Raw genomic sequence first — 17,079 nt, 5'->3', positions numbered from 1 at the left:
GAATAAATATCTAATTTTATACAAGATGCAAAAGGTTTAAACTTTAACCACTTCAAATTTTTTCTAAAAATTTATATGAATCCAATCTAATAAGTTGCACTCCATAGTCCATATTAGTTTTAATTTAATTGCATTTTTTATCCTCATAATCTTCGTAACTCGTTGCTGATTTTTATATTAATCATAAATATAATCCTTGTATAACAACAAACAACCTAATCACTAAAGTAGCTATTCAGAACAATAAAAAAAATTGCTCAGTATTTATTTACCCCCAAAAAGATCTCACTAGTCCCTTCACTATATAACAACCTTCCACATGTACACCAAACTCTTCACAAAAAAAAGTACCTCACTTTCTATCATTGTTTTATTACTTACACAAATATAGTACAAGTTTCATACATTTTCCTCAAAATAGTAAAAATGTCACCCTTAGAACTAACATCCTACACCATAGCAATAGCCATATTCATCTACTACCTCATCACCACCACCATCACCCGGTACCGGTACCCTCGGCCGCTTCCACCGGGGCCGAAGCCGTGGCCAATAGTGGGAAACCTCCCACACATGGGGCCAGTCCCACACAAGGGACTGGCTGCCCTGGCTCAAAAATATGGACCACTCCTCCACATGAGACTAGGGTACGTCCATGTGGTGGTGGCGGCTTCGGCTTCGGTGGCGGCACAGTTTTTAAAGAGCCATGATGCAAACTTCTCAAGTAGGCCTCCAAATTCAGGAGCAAAGTACATAGCATATAACTACCAAGACTTGGTGTTTGCACCTTATGGTCAAAGGTGGAGGTTGCTTAGGAAAATTTCTTCACTTCACTTGTTTTCTGCTAAGGCTATGGATGATTACAAACCAATTCGTCAGGTTCATTTTAAAATTATTTAAGATTTTTTATGTCATAATATTTGATTTTTGTTAAATTATGTTAATTATTTTATGAAGATTTTATTTTTATTAGTTGTGGTACAACAATTAAGGTGCCACATTAAAATGTGGGGTTTATTTTGTTTTATTTTATGTTATGAAAATTTAGGTGAGTAGGTGAAACAAAAATCAAAATCATGCTTGATCCGTAGTAATATACTCTATTTGTCCGGAATTAATAACTATTTCATTCATTGTATATTGATCTAGTAATTTAGTCTAGTAACATAGCTTATAAGTAGCAATATACTCTATTTATTCAGAATTAATAACTATTTCATCCATTGCAAAAAAAAAAAAAAAAAAAAAAAAGTAATTAGTTTAGTAACCTAACAACTAATTAAAGGGGTACCACAAATAATTGAATTTCTTTACAAATGAAATCTATATAAAGTGTGATATCTTGTACCATAAAAAATCAATATAATTGTTACATTATCATAAATGTTATCTTATGTATTTGAAGAATTATTCATGTTAATTTACATGAGTTTAACCTTTTGTTTGGTCCAATGTTTGGAACATACATAGGAGGAAGTGGCAATACTTACAAAGGCACTAGTAAAGGCAGAATCAAATGAACAAGTTCAACTAGGACAACTTTTGAATGTGTGCACCACCAATGCCTTATCAAGGGTGATGCTAGGAAGGAGAGTTTTTGGCGATGGCACGGGCGAAAGTGATGAAAAATCAGAGGAATTCAAGGATATGGTGATGGAAGTCATGACCCTTGCCGGAGAATTCAACATCGGCGACTTCGTGCCGGCTTTAGAATGGCTAGACTTGCAAGGGATTGCTTCTAAGATGAAGAAGTTACATAAGAGGTTTGACAATTTTCTTGGTGCCATTTTGGAAGAACACAAGGCTAACTTAAAGGGTGATCATTTTGGTGGGGATTTTTTAAGCACTTTGATTTCTTTGAAGGATAATTGTGATGGTGAGGGTGGCAAATTGACTGACACTGAAATCAAGGCCTTGCTTTTGGTAATGACCTCTACAACTTTTATCTTTTATTTTTGTCTTTTCCATGGTAGCTTTATGGCAAACTTACAAAGAGAAAATACTTCAAAAACAAATACACTAATAACTATGTTTTCCACAAAAAAGTTACATTAGGTACTTTTGTTCTATTTTGCATTAGAAGCTCCAAAAAAATATACCACTAAAACATACGATTTTAGTGAAAAGTACCAATATACCTGATATGTATGATGCTCATACATACCGGGTATGTACTTAGAATCACTGCAAAAAGACTCCTATTGACACGTACGGATGTGCTTGCACATTATTGAAGTGGCAATTAAAGCCCCACGTCGGTGGTAGTGCAGTAGGTGCTCTAGAAATTATTAACGTCATTATCTCACAAACAGCCAAATTGGTTAAAGGTCACACCAAGTCGTTTTTTGAAGAGATCTTTTCTTGGCTCGATTTCATCAGTGCTATCACTAAATAGTCACACAAGAATACAAGATCAACCAAAATTAGTAGTATAATTTCCTACAAACTTCAAAAGTGAAATTTTTTTAGATGCTTGGTTGGAAAAAAAACATGAGAGTTTAAGCCCTTTATGATCTTATCTTTATCCTCTCTTAGCTTTTGTGAATTTACTGTTCTTATTAGTTACATAACATAAATTTCTAATTTCATTTTGAACTTTAAATTTGTGGCAGAATATGTTCACAGCAGGGACAGATACATCGTCAAGTACAACAGAATGGGCCATTGCAGAACTAATCCGCAATCCCAAAATCTTGGCCAAAGTTCAACAAGAGCTAGACTCAGTTATAGGTCAAGACCGGCTTGTTGATGAATCAGACCTCCCTAACTTACCTTATTTTCAAGCCGTGATCAAGGAGGTGTTCCGGCTCCACCCATCTACTCCGCTCTCCCTCCCTCGAATCTCAGCCGAGCCGTGTGAAATCAACGGTTATTATATCCCCAAGAACACCACCCTCTTGGTCAATGTATGGGCCATTGCACGTGATCCAAATGTATGGACCGACCCACTAGAGTTCCGGCCTGAGAGGTTCTTAAAGGGTGGTGAGAGGCCTAATGCAGATGTTAAGGGTAATGATTTTGAGGTTATCCCATTTGGGGCAGGGCGGAGGATATGTGCTGGGATGAGCTTGGGAATTCGTATGGTTCAATTATTGACAGCCACTTTGGTTCATGGTTTTGACTGGAAGTTGGCTAACGGGCGGGTGGCCGAAAAGTTAAACATGGAAGAGGCTTATGGTCTAACCTTGCAACGGAAGGAACCCTTGATGGTCCATCCACTACCTAGGTTGCCTGCCCATGCCTATAAAGCATCAGATTAAAGTGATGCTTCAGTATGATAATTTGTAGAATTCAAGCATTTTAGTATTTTACATATTGAATTTGGTTATACCTAGAACTTGCACTTGTTATGTGCATGTGAGTGTTCCTTGTACCTTCAATCAAATAACAATATGAATGGCAGAATGAGGTATATATGCTTTGCCTACTTGATTTGAGGAGTTCGACTCAATTATCGAATCGATAAAATAATAACATGATTCACAAAATGAGGTACAAAATTACAGTATAATCCTCGTCTTATTTGTTGATAGAATTAAAAACATAGACAATTCTACCTCATTCTGAAATTCACATTATAAGTCTGTAATAGTGAAAACAATTGAGTATAAAAATTGCAGATTGTAAAGAGTAGAGTATAATTATGTAAGAATGGCCAAAATTTCATTTCATAGATCATTCGATTTTGAAAATATGGTATACACTCTACAGGCAAAGAGCACTCTTCATTTTCTTGTATTTGACATCTCAGTACTGTATAAAGCATAAAAACAGTTCTGACCAATGATAGAAAACCATATATTTACAGCTTAACTTAGATGCATTTTCCATTTGATGACTTTGGTAAAGCCTTTTGGGATTCTCCTTGACGAGGTCTTCATCAGACATACAGCTTTTTTTTCATTTGTTTTTTTTTTTGGTACATACAACTTACAGCAACATAAAACTTGCCGAATGAAAATTCCAGATCAGATGAGAAATCCATACCCTTATATCAGAAAATACTGACTTAAAGCAGGCACATTGGCTCTTGAAATTGGAACCTATCTAGACTCCTCACAGCTGATCTTTGAGAAGTTCTTCCAAGGAGTACTCCAGATCGTAACCAAGATAACAATCTGAGACCAAGATGAGCTTCAACCCCTGGATAAGTGTAGAAAGAAATCAATTCAGATGAAATAATTGCTGGCTATCATATTATGGCATGATATTCTCTAGTTTGATAAAATTAAGGTACCTGGCATATGACTAAATCTGACGGAAAATCTATGTTCGTAACCAGGTGGTCAGCAAATGAAACTCTCTTCAATGCATATAACTCAGAAGAGACAGTATTTCCGAGTACAAGCCACCACGCTTCATCTTTAACCTGTTAGCATAATTTCAGTTTGTGTTACGGGTAAACTTGATTTTAGAAGTACACAGTAGTTACATTCTGATCTTGTGAAGTTGTGATGCGGGTAAAACTTTTAAGCCTGAATCTAAACTAGCCCACATTTCATCCAAGTAGTAAAAATATTATATTAGAACTGACAAAGCCTGATATCATATGGACTGAAGAATCCACAGCTTAGAAATCCCAAAAAGAAATATAGATTCAGCAACAAGGCTGGCATTTATCTTAGGGGTTATATATATTTTTTTATTAAAACAAAAAGCAGTTTTGATCAATTCAAACAACAAATTTACATTTGGGCAATACAAATCACCGTCTCTAAAGATTTACCTTGGGGAATCGAGGAGTAAATGCTCTTGGTGTCTTTCGTTTGGCATTAACATTCTCCAACCTCACATTAAGAGAACTAGAACTCGCCCTTTCATTCTTTTTCTTAAGTCTTAATTTCACATGTATGCGAGGAAACCTTTGCAAATCCTGAAGTAAATGAATAAAATGTAAGTCATACATAAATTTGGAAAAAGATGAACAGAGCAGGAACAATAAACAAAATCATATAAGTTTCAACAGTCTTCAAGTAGAAAATAAAACATTGTGCAACTTCACACAAAATACAGCAGATTGGTGAGAGACAGGAACATAGAACCACCAAACACATATTACCCATCCTCTGCGGCTTAGATTCCAAAATCAAGAAAATTTAGAAATTATTAGGTTTGATTCATGAGAACTTATCCCATGCTATACACAAAGTGCAATGTTTTGAGTACAAATATCCCAAGATAAAAAGAGTAGAATAACTATCAATGCCTCTATTAATCAGTGAGGACTACAGCTTCTCGACTTACTACTAGCATTTGATAACAACATCAAAAAGTGTTGCAGTAAATGAGACAACTGCAAAACCAAAGAATACCTAAAACAATCCCGACCCCCAGGAACAGATTCTTGGCAACCTTGAGTTGATGCCACTTATTCACAAATGCAATATATTAGGAAAAAAAAAAAAAGAAACAAAAAGATAACTGTAGCTTCAAATCTTTCCAGAGAATATTTTTGGCTCTACACAGTAATTCAACTCTGAACAGAACATTTACCTTGGAGAGTAAGCACAAGAAGAAAACAGAAAATTTCAAACCCAATGTCCTCTCTTCTGTATTTCTCTCTCATAATTGGCCAAATTCCTTTGCTTTTCCATTTGTACATATAATCACCTACACACTCAGTTACTCAACCACTAATGTTTGCACACCTCAATATCACCCACACTACAATATAGCTAATAAGCCCGCACAGTTAACAATAATAGGATGCCTTAATGCTATGTTCAAGATATGTCCAAAATTCAAAAAAAATAAAATAAAATAAAATAAAATAAATTGTGAGCAAGGGAGAAATCCTCTTTCATTGCTTTACCTCGTATAAACTTGAAGCAGGGAAACTTCCAAGTAGACCTTGCATAGTCGCCCTAGGAACATCCAATAGTTGCTGCACATTTGCTATTCCTTGTCTTGTGAGTGTAACCATAACATTGTTGTTCAAGCAGGGTAACATTTGTAAAGCAGAACCATTGTCAAACCACAACCCCTGTTAAACCACAGAAACGTTTAACAGTAATTCTTCGCAAGGAGTAAAAGAAGAAATATATCTATTGAACACCGCAGGAAGGTCACAGTTAATCATTAAACATAAAATGCAGTATGAGGATTTTAAGAATGAAAAGTTTCAATGACACATCCCTTCCAGACTTTACTATTTAAACCATCAGATTTTTTTTTTTCTTTCTTTCTCTGGGGAGGGAATGGGATGGCCACAGGTCCACAGCTAGGAAACAGTTCTTGAGGCCTTAGTCATACAATTTTAAGATGCGTACTAGAACTCCTTACCTGGAGAAGAGCTAATATCTGGAAACATACTTCAGGTATACAGAAAAACTTCCTAGTAAACTTCAAATAGAATTCTGACAAGCTCATGCATATACACACACAAAAACCATTTGTACAGACAAAACCATGCAGAAAGCCACAACATCAACAGGAGCATTCATTAGTAAGTCAATAAACAGAAATCTAACATAATTAAAGATAAAGAGAAGCTGAAATCAAAAGTCCCGAACATCATTGTTTATTGGGTAACAAGCTACCTATGTCAACTTAAATATAATTACAACAGTCTGCGTATAAAGCATGTAAGCACATATAGGCTAAACTTATGACAAAAAAAAAAGACAGATATATATGGGAAGAAAGATACCTGCATGACCATCTGCATTAGATGCATACAATTAAGTGTGCTAGAAAGCCATCCGCTGTTGGCACATACATCTATCATGGCCTGAATTATACGTATACTCTGATCCAAAACAGACTTTAGATCTGTCACATAGTCGCTGACTGGCAGCTCTAACTGGGAAAAGTGTGCCTGTATTCAAAGTTTCTTCACTTATAGTATATTTCAGAATATCTAAAGTCAACTTCACAGTATAAAGATGCAAAGAGGTGACATAATAGATAATGTGGATAAAGGGAATGACCTGAAAGAGCAAATTTGCTTTAACATGTGGATCATCAAGACGATTCTTATCCACCTTGTATGGAAGCCTTTCAGCTAATGTTGCATTGTGGTTTTCCTAGAGAGAGAAGTCTTCATAAGTAGCAGCTTTAAGTGTTAAATTAAGGAAGACTAGAGACCTAGAATGACTTGTTAATTATTCATAAAGTTGAGTGCAGCTGGCAAAATTTTCAATTTTAAGTGATTGTTGTTGATTAAACATAATTATTTTTGCAGATTAGTGACACCCTCTCAAAGCCTTGGTACTCATATTGATAAATGAAATAACATATAGAAAACCGATTGAATATTCATCACCGAATAAAATTTCTTATTGCATAAATGATAATAGTGAGAGATACATTACCAAAAAAAAAATATGCTAAGTTTTAGAGCCAAAATTACTTATGGCAAATAATGCATTTATAATTTTACCTCATTATGCCGCACAGGAAGCTCATCATACTCTGAAGCAGCAGATAATATATGCAATGAAACCTAGGAGAGAAGGATCTCATTAAAAGAAAAAGATGGGAGCTGAAAACAAACAATCACATCTATAGCTAACACTCACTTCAAGCGAAAGGCCTGGTCCAAGGTTGGAGCCAAACATTGACACGGTCAAATAACTAAGGTAATATTGAGATGCAATCGAGCCTAGAATCATAGGTTCCACACTATCCTCAACCATTTTTATACAACCACTGTCTTCTAGATCCTCAAATGTACTTTGCACCAACCTGCGACAGAGAGTTAGAAGGATGACAATACTTATACCAATAATGCCTTTATAAAAGAAGTCATGGAAAAAGAAATGAGCCACCAATTCATTACCTCGATAAGTAAGAGCTCACGACCACTGGATTGATATCTTCCAAACCATAATAAGCTGGATTAACCGTCTAGATTGAATATAAAATGTGAATAGTTGTTGCAGATAAAATGACACAGATGATAATATGACACAACCAGAACGTGAAAGCCAGTAAAATGACACAGATGATAATATGACACAACCAGAACGTGAAAGCCAGTATTTATTATTTTTTTCCCGCGGGAGGGGGGGGGGGGGGGAATCCGGTATTTTCTATTAGGGGTAGCACTGTATGTCACATGAGACGGTCTTGAGCACAAATTAGAGGTGTAAAAAAAAGGTGATGAGAAAATCATCGGCTTAATTTGTTAAGTCTTGAAGGGCAGTCCTAAGATTAAATCCTATTTTCATCTCTATATATTTTACACTAACAACACACACTCATCTTATAGATAAACCATGGCAATTATGAAATAAGTATACAAAGTAGCAAAAAAGGTGCATCTTAAGATCTTTTTATTCTGATCATTCTTTACACTAGCTTTAACCAGGCAAAAAAAATAAGTATTCAAAAGAAATGAACATATTGGCACAGTTACCATAGGCCACTAGGCCCACTAAATAGATCTGCCAGTAATTCCATGTGGACTGCATTGTATCTAACAAGTAGCCTATTAATGCACTTTCTGTTGAAGAGAACGACTATTACACTAATGAAAACACGAATCCGGCAAAGATAATAAAACTATATAGACATAATTGTTGTTAATTTGTTATAATGAAGTGTATAATTGTCCTTCGAGTTGTAAGATAGATATCAACACTTCAAACTAAAAGAAAAAATCTGAGTAAAAAAGCAAACAAATGAAGAAACGTATTATACCTAAGAGGACAAACAGACAGTTCAGCAACAGTAAGGAAGCAAAGAGTAACAATAGCTTATCGAGGATTTAGATATTCAATTTATAGATAATGAGAAACTCCAATGCTTATCATCACAATCCAAATGCAATAAAAGTTCGTTAAGTAATAAGTAGAAATTTACCAGCCTTCGGTAAAGATAAGTCCAGGTTAAGTAGTGGATGGCATCCTCCTTATGGCAAATCGTGCCAGACACAATTTCTGCATTGAAGTGGTTGTGCAAGTGCTCTCTGAGACTACTCTCAACTGGAAAGGGTTCATAAAGGAACTGCAAATAGAAAAAAATACTTTTAGCAAACAGATTCAAAAATGCATTCTCATGATTCAATTTCAAAGCAATATGTATACAATACCTTTTTGTAGAAACTCTTTTTTGGTTCATGAACCAGAATAACTGCTTTCCCATGCTGGTCATATTGAGGTCGACCAGCACGACCCATCATTTGCAAGATATCTGTTATAGGAAAATCAACATATCTTTTTGATTTCCCGTCATAAAACTCTGTTCCCTGTCATTCAACAAAAACTCATGATTTTCAAAGGTGACACTCAGGAGATGAATGGTATCATAGAGGAAACCTAGAGATGCAAGAAGTAGCTGCAAATGTAAAAATAAGAGCCATTAAGTTGAATAACTCATTTTCATCATCATATTTTGGAAAAAAATTGTGACATTCAGCCCTCAGCTGTTGACTCAACTGTAAAGTGAGGATTATGAGTACAATTTCTTTTAGTGAATTCCTATACATGCACCAACCATTGAAATAGGTAAAGGGAAAGGTTTATGCATAACCTACTAAGCTTCCTTTCTAAATGGGAGTGCATTGGATTCTCTGCTGAGTCGTTTCCCTAATAACCGGTTGCATTCACAATTTCTTTGTAAGTTAAAAATAAAATAAAATAAAATAAAAAAAGCAGTCGCAGGTATTTTAATCCTAACCTACTTTATCATTAATATTGCATATCCCTTCTCTCTTACCCAATAAAGATTGTATACATAATCATCTTCCACAACCCAGCCACTTAATATTAACAGACTGCAATCATTGACACACAAACATTAAAATACATAGTCAGGAAGCAATGGTAATAACCTAGGACCAGATTCAGGCCATATGAAAGAGAATAGGAAAGCTAAACATCAACCTACTCCTAAACGCAAATATCCGTCAGTATGATTATGAACATTAATTAAACAGACAGAAAAGAAAAAATTTTCCCGGTCCTTACTAGATCTGGTTTTGATAGGGTTAGGACAATAAAAAAAAGGGTGTTAAATGGGTTTGGCTTTAAAGGACAGGGTTTCCCAGTAATTTTGTAAATGCAAATAGTTAGGATAAAGAAAACTAATTTTGTAACTCTCTAGTCATTTGCAATTATCTTTGCTCTCCATTTCATATTTTCTTGCTTGTTTAATGACCTGTCCATAATCGACCCATGCAGAGCTTTGGCCCAAACCATTTAAACCCTTTGAAAGGTTATCCTCTTATGTCTTGACCCACTAACAACCAAGTCTTGTCCCACCATCAATACATCCACCACTTTTTTCCCTCCTTCAGCTTAAACTACAGAAGTAGACTCTATATATATATGTATATGTATATATAAAAGCTCCATACTAAAAGTACCAGGAATTAATAGAATCAACAAAGCATATCTGTATAGGCCAGAGGGAAAATGATAGTAGCAGATTAAAAAAAAAAGAGAGAAAAAACTTGCATATATCATAGCAAGTTTGAATACACTTTATAGTAGGCTAACCTTTATAATAACAAGATGTGCAGGAAGATTCACACCCCAAGCCAATGTACTAGTTGACACCAATACCTATCAAGGAAAAATCAAAATACTTAGAAGTATACGTTATGGAGCTCAAACCGCTGCAATATAATCAAAACATGAGCAAGACAGGGCAAATGGGTGCTATTTTAAATCAATACTTGGAAATTTTATATCACACCAAAAAAAAGCTTCCAGACTAAGTCAGCAGATGAACCTGAATCTTATTGTTTCCAAACAATTCTTCAACTGCAGATCGATCCTTGTCGTTCAATCCAGCATGGTGCAAACCAATTCCAAACTGCAAGGTGTGCCTTAGGTTTTGATCTGTTATCTGGGAAAGAATCATCTGCAGTGCCTCTTCTGGTATATTCAAGAACTTCCTTGGATGCTCATCAGATGCAGCATACTAAATACAAGTGAAGGGCAAGGACAGCAGCAAAAATGTCATAAACATCCATGAACGTAAAAACAGTGATCAACAAAAAAAATAAAATAATGGGAAATAAACAAAACCAGTCCAAAGATACTCCTCTATACCTGAATTAGGTCCAAAGCAGTTAGTCTAGTTTGTCGACGCGAGGAAACAAAAATAAGAACTGGCTTTGTAGGTGAATGTGAACAGATAGCAGCATACGCAGGCTTATTCATGCTATTCATTCTTGGACAATAGAATTTCCCAGGGTATCCCTGAACATGAGAGGCAGAGATATCCATTCACCTTTTTGCAATACTCAAACAAATATCTTGTAACACAAAAGCAATAGGTATCTAGAACTAAAAGACAATAACCGAAAGACAAATATTTAAAGATGTAAACTAACTACAATCGTGAGCTAAACTATTACAAATTTACAAGTGATGTTAAAACAAGTGCAATTTTTTGACAAACCTAAGACCAAAGATACACCCACAGTGTAGCACCACAAAGAAGCAAGCAACCCAACTCTAACCTACAAAGACGTTAAGATTAAAGATCTATTTCTATAAAGCTGATTTTCGGAAATTTAGCAATTACTTTTTAGCCACAATAGCCAGTCAAGCAGCACCAATGTTACATGGTACCCAGTATGATATGACTTGTAGTACACAAATTGGAATGTAGAATACAGCTCGCAGTTGATAAGGTCTTTTTTTTTTATAGTTTTAACATCATTTATGTTGAATTTCGTCCTAAATTTGCAGAATCCATCAGATATAGAGTGAAGAATAATGTATGCAGCCAACTCTTGGCAATAAGGAAATTCACGAATCATGATATTTAGAAGAAACACCCCTTTAAGAGAGTAATCACACATATCAGTAATCACACATATCTTAGACTTTAGGAGCATATGTAAACAACACTATGATCATTATACCTTAATAGTCAGATATTAAGCCAATTGAAAAGAACAATTTCACTGACCTGGATATGGACTTCAAGTGGCACAGGTCGCACACTCGGCTTGAAATTATAGAGTCCCACTTCACCGACACCCAGCCAGTCAGCCAAATTCCTATATGGTCCATAGTATGAATAAGTTATCAAGTAATACTACTTATTTAATTAAAAAATCACAAACAGAGTTTCAAAGTATTATTTACATATTCATAAAGTATGTAAAGTAGGAATTCATCTATTTTTAGCCACACTTATAACTTATAAGTATATAAATGATTCAAAGATGTATTATTTTATTGCACCAAGAAGATACACAAATTTGAATTTCATTAGCTTATGTAGATACCATTTTATTTTTGTGCTTCTATGAGTTATTTACAACTTTGGATTATGTGTTTTTTTGTTAAAACTTCATCGATGGTGATTATGCAAAGTTTATGAAGAGAGTTATTCACACCTTATTTGTATATTGACAAGTGCCTGAAACCCTAAAGGTGGCTGCAGGAAATTAAACAAAAAGAAAGAGAAGGAAGAAGAAGAAAATGTGGTTAAGGTATAAGCAAGGTTGTTGGCGGGAAAAAGGAAGGATAAGGCTGAGTAAGACATGAAAGCAATGGCGGATCATCCAGGGGGGCCATTAGGGGCCTAGCCCTGGTGAAGCCCAAAATGTTTTAGGTGATTATGAATATAGCATTATAGCCAAGTAAAAAGAATTATGTAGGAGTAGACCCAACTAATGTATATGGCTTCTTATATTTCTACGACTGCACGCCTAATAGTCTAAGACCCACTTTTGAGTAATTTTAGTTTCCAACCTACTTTATCTCCTATTATCTAGAATCTCTAGTTATTCAGATTAATTTTTTCTTAACCCTTGGATGTACTAGATGTAATAGCAAAGTTTAGACTTATAACTACGATATTTAATCTTATTGATTTGGAACTTGAGAAGGTAAGATTTTTGGGCATTGAGTGCACTTTTGTATCAAACATTAATCTTTTACGTAGTATTAAAGACCTATTGGTAAGTTATACGAGTGTTTTTTTTTATTTTTTTAAAAGATTATACAAGTGTTTTATACTTATTCAATTATTAATTGGTGTTCTAGATTTCTAATGCAATGAAATCTGAACTTTTTTATTAGAAATTCAGCGTTTTTTGTTGTAGTATTAATGTTATGATTCTTAAAATGAAATCTAGAATATAGTTTATTTGGTTTTATTTTTAATAAATGTGGCGATATGAATCTTATTTATTTTTATTACTCCGGTTGTACTTTCGTAACACATTTAGTTTGATCGGCCCCTCAAAGAATTTTTTTCATGATCCGCCACTGCATGAAAGGAATCAATTGTGGCTTGCAGACTTGCCATGCAAGGGGAGGGGCTTCTAAGGAGAGAATGTGAATTAAGAGAGGTTTAAGTCAAAGATGCAAGAAATAACAACAGCAAATATATCGGTAACTAGTCAAAATGGGTGGGGGTGGGGAAAGCAGCTTTCAAAGCAGGTAGGCCTACCGATGGGGAAGAATGAAGTGGAGGAGGAGATGCAATAAGGGAAAAAATGGGAAAAAAATTGTATTTTACAAAATCGAGTTCAGAAAGCACTAGTCTACTGCAGCAATGCTGGCCAAGGTGGATCATAGACCTAAATTTGGTAAAGTGTTAAAATGAGTGGTTTTCAAGGTTCCTGGGCTTAGTGGCAAATACAACATTGTCATTAATCTACAACGAATTATAAGGCCCCTATATCAGATCTCAGATGTAACCCTAACAGTTATAGAATGTGGAATAAAATTTTCAATACTAGTAGCTTTTTCCTCAAGCAAGATGTGTAGCTCTCTGAATAGCAATTCACAAGTTTCTGGCACTTTTGAAGTTGTATATGGAGTATTTAACAGAATATCTAACTCCTCACGTGTCAAAGTACTATATTATTATTACCCTGCTTCCTCTTTGTCTACATAAACTATAGATTTCATTGCACAGTTGTTGTAATACAATGAACACGAACAAGGGTAATTAGACAATTTTAGCACAAATGCACAGTCAGGAAGGAAAAACTATTACAGATATTCCTAAGGAAATAATAACTTACCCTGCATTTGCTAAAGCTGTTGATAAACCCACAAATCGCACTGAACGTTCTGTCTGTGATGATATATATCTCATCCTTGAGACAATGACCTAAAAAGCACAATCTGCCATTAGCAATATAGAAATGATAGTTGCATTACTTGCCTAAAAGATCGTCAAACAAAGCAGATTAGACATGATTATAATCTGAAACAATAATGGATAATTCTCAGCAACGTAAACAGATAAAGTTAGCTTCAGACTAAAGAGTGAGATCAATACAAAATATTACAGAGACAATCGTTGTAACAGATGTGAAAAAGATTCACACAAATTTACATGGTTCGCTAAAGTAGCTACGTCCAAATGCAATGAACAAAATCGAACACAAATATTAGAGGATAGGCTAGGTTAATAGCCTAAGGAGTTTACGTAGAACTCCTAAACAAATATAAAATAAACCAAAAACTAGGCCCAAAACAGAAAACCATGACGAGATCCCCGTTATCGTAATGTGAAGGGCAGTGACAATTTAAACACATATTCTAACAACAACTTTCTTGAGCACAAGAGTAAGAAACCAACTTAGTGGACTGGCTAAGACTGTAGCCTTTCACCACCATCTAGGGATCAGAGTTCAAATTTCGGTGACTGGTTGTTACAGTCTTACACTCTTTAGTACGGTACAAAGTTTATAGAGCATAGGCCTATAAGCCTTTGGGCATAGGTAAAGTTAATTTACAGCCCCATCATGCCTACCTGTGCGACCCTCTATTATTTTAAGAAGTGGAAAGTGGGATGAAAAGGATATTTTCAATGAAAAGGATGCAGAATAATTGTTAATAATCCAACCAAACATGACTGTCCAGATGTTACCTTTAGATTACTTGCAAGACCAAAGTTAGTTTTCCGTAAGACCATAACGCTCATAGCCTTATACAGAATAAGTGTGCAAGGATGATATGGTAAACTATCTAGTATCTTAATTTGGGGGAGGGGTATCCCTATTTGTTCTCTTTAGATTATTGAGGCAATCAGTTTACTCTTTAGGTTGCCATTAGATTTTTATTTATGTGAACAGACAAGATTATATGGACTGGAAGCCCTTATGATCTCCCTATCCCTAGTGGTATGGTAGTTTGGTTCACCTTGAGCCCTTCATAGTTTTAGCACACATGAGGAGCTCTGAGGAATGATCACTTTCCAAAAACAAGGCATGGGGCAAAGTCACACACATTGCAAATATTAACACTGCTATGACTTTATACATAATTTGCAAATATACACTATATAACATATTAGTATTCAATCAGTAGTAGAATTAGTGGAAGAGAATGAGAATAAAAGGGATAGAGGAACCAAACAAATAAGACAGAATTAATAGGGGGTCTGATTCATCATTGCAAATCTGACCCATCCAAGTGACAACATACATGCATTTGAGATCAATATTACCTCAAGAATTGGTCCACGATCAGCTCCAAGTAGGTGAATCTCATCCAGAATCATAAGCCCTACCTACAGATCAAGTTATCAAACAGCTTAAAGGTAGCAAATACACATAAAATCATTAGCCCTACCTACCTACACACACGCGCACATTTCAATGTACCATTGAATTTCAACTAATAAAGGATGGAGGCAAAAAAGAGAGATTTTAACTAAGAGAAACCATAGCAAAAGGTGAAAGGGAGAACCTTTTTAACATAGCTTCGAGTGTGCCAGTTACGGCTGATTCCATCCCACTTTTCAGGAGTAGAAATAATGATATCTGCTGACAAAAGGGCCATTAAGTCTGGAGTATAATCACCAGTCATTTCAACCTGATCACACGAAATGTCATTGAAATTATTAAACCGTTCAAAAAGAAATAAGCAAACAAAATCCATTCTCCAAATCAACTAGAAAAATATCCAGTGTACCATCTTTTTCCCCAGCTGAGTGACAAGTCGCCTTTTCCAGTCTTTCATTCTTTCTCGGACTAGGGCCTTCAAGGGTGCTATATAAATAACCTGCAAGAATAAAAGCAGTGCATGCTTATTGATGTTAGACTAACAACGAAAACCTGCCACAAAGTCAGATTAAACCTTTGTCCAGGTTAAACAAAAACAGTTTGCCTCAAGACATTTCTTATAACATTTACTAGAAATCGATAATTACAACTGTCCAAAACACAATTAATACAACATAAAAAGCAAATTCAGCATTAAATAAATAGAATTATCGGTAAATAAACTTCAAGAGCTGTGTGCAAGAGCATACTCCCTCTGACACATGATATTCTGCACAATTTGGCTTTAATGGTCTCCAAGACACACTTTTGACCATCTTTATCTTTACTTGTGTGTCATTATTATATTATAAATTTTGCTAATTTAAAGATACGCATTGAGTTTTATTTAACATAACTTTGGACAAATTTGGAGATCAAATGCAAGAATAAAGCAATAAAATGATGTTTGATTGATTAATTTCTACAGAATATCTCGAAAGTTTGAATAATCCTTCTTATGGCTGTTTTCCAGAATAAAACATCATTTATTGCTTTATGCTTGCTTGCATCTAATCTCGAAATTCTGTCCAAAGCTATATTAATTCATAACATTAAGGCAGATCTAACAAGATTCCACATGACTATGAATTTCCCAAAACTGATGAGAAATTACGGTTAAAGTTTGTAACATGAAAATTAAAATATGCACATTAATGCAGAAAGAAAGGGTTAATATACTAGGAGCACGACAATGCCCTTATTTACACATTCCTGAAGAAGGTAAAAGAGACAGGATCAAAAGTATGACCAAAAGAAAACTATTATTCCATCTTTCTAGAGTTCTAAGATAAATTATATTGTACATGAAGTCTTGCATGGCCTAACCAGTAACTTCATCAACCTTTATCACATATCTGACGAAAAAATGACTTGTATATATATGCATTGTCTTAACTGGGTAACAGATCCAAAAACCAACCTTCATATCAGGCTGAGAATTGAATAGGTGAAACATTGCAAGCTCAGCTGATATAGTTTTTCCACTTCCTGTAGGAGCTCCTAAGAGAACATTGTTGTCTGTGTGATACAGGACATGAAAAGCCTACAAGAACCGTTAAGGTACCAAAAAATAAGCATCACAGAAACTTTTACACTATATTGTAGCA

At 35.0% G+C, this 17,079-nt stretch overlaps 2 protein-coding genes across 3 annotated transcripts in view; one reads left to right on the top strand and one right to left on the bottom strand.

The window, feature by feature from the left end:
- The first annotated feature begins 347 nt into the window (after window positions 1-347).
- On the top strand, window positions 348-3,536 carry LOC145599440 (flavonoid 3'-monooxygenase-like). The gene is made up of 3 exons (XM_081655823.1): window positions 348-879; window positions 1,471-1,923; window positions 2,613-3,536. Exons 1-3 carry the CDS (start codon window positions 427-429, stop codon window positions 3,258-3,260), a joined length of 1,554 nt encoding a protein of 517 aa, XP_081511949.1. The 5' UTR covers window positions 348-426; the 3' UTR covers window positions 3,261-3,536.
- Window positions 3,537-3,652: 116 nt separating this feature from the next.
- The window catches only part of LOC145599438 (DExH-box ATP-dependent RNA helicase DExH14-like), a 34,726-nt gene continuing 21,299 nt past the window's right edge, over window positions 3,653-17,079 (bottom strand). For both annotated transcript variants that reach the window (XM_081655819.1, XM_081655820.1), the window contains exons 30-49: window positions 16,893-17,015; window positions 15,843-15,932; window positions 15,618-15,743; window positions 15,376-15,438; window positions 13,943-14,031; window positions 11,869-11,959; window positions 11,001-11,150; window positions 10,678-10,869; window positions 10,443-10,508; window positions 9,035-9,190; window positions 8,806-8,949; window positions 7,781-7,848; window positions 7,521-7,686; window positions 7,382-7,444; window positions 6,930-7,025; window positions 6,650-6,817; window positions 5,813-5,983; window positions 4,727-4,873; window positions 4,238-4,369; window positions 3,653-4,143 (exon numbers count right to left, since the gene is read on the bottom strand). In XM_081655819.1, coding sequence (XP_081511945.1) covers window positions 4,057-4,143; window positions 4,238-4,369; window positions 4,727-4,873; window positions 5,813-5,983; window positions 6,650-6,817; window positions 6,930-7,025; window positions 7,382-7,444; window positions 7,521-7,686; window positions 7,781-7,848; window positions 8,806-8,949; window positions 9,035-9,190; window positions 10,443-10,508; window positions 10,678-10,869; window positions 11,001-11,150; window positions 11,869-11,959; window positions 13,943-14,031; window positions 15,376-15,438; window positions 15,618-15,743; window positions 15,843-15,932; window positions 16,893-17,015 — 2,388 coding nt within the window. In that variant the 3' untranslated portion in view covers window positions 3,653-4,056. The remainder of the gene's footprint in view (window positions 4,144-4,237; window positions 4,370-4,726; window positions 4,874-5,812; window positions 5,984-6,649; window positions 6,818-6,929; window positions 7,026-7,381; window positions 7,445-7,520; window positions 7,687-7,780; window positions 7,849-8,805; window positions 8,950-9,034; window positions 9,191-10,442; window positions 10,509-10,677; window positions 10,870-11,000; window positions 11,151-11,868; window positions 11,960-13,942; window positions 14,032-15,375; window positions 15,439-15,617; window positions 15,744-15,842; window positions 15,933-16,892; window positions 17,016-17,079) is intronic.

This window comes from Chenopodium album, chromosome 20 (genome assembly GCF_948465745.1).
Source record: "Chenopodium album chromosome 20, dcCheAlbu1.1, whole genome shotgun sequence".
Lineage (NCBI taxonomy): Eukaryota > Viridiplantae > Streptophyta > Magnoliopsida > Caryophyllales > Amaranthaceae > Chenopodium > Chenopodium album.
The sequence above is the reverse complement of the archived record's forward strand: the minus strand, read 5'-3'. Positions and strand labels throughout refer to the sequence as shown.

Coding starts and splice junctions, on each gene's coding strand:
- LOC145599440 (XM_081655823.1), top strand. CDS start 427: ATGTCACCCTTAGAACTAACATCCTACACCATAGCAATAGCCATATTC. Junction 880..1,470: donor ATTACAAACCAATTCGTCAG/GTTCATTTTAAA, acceptor GAACATACATAG/GAGGAAGTGGCAATACTTAC. Junction 1,924..2,612: donor AAATCAAGGCCTTGCTTTTG/GTAATGACCTCT, acceptor AATTTGTGGCAG/AATATGTTCACAGCAGGGAC.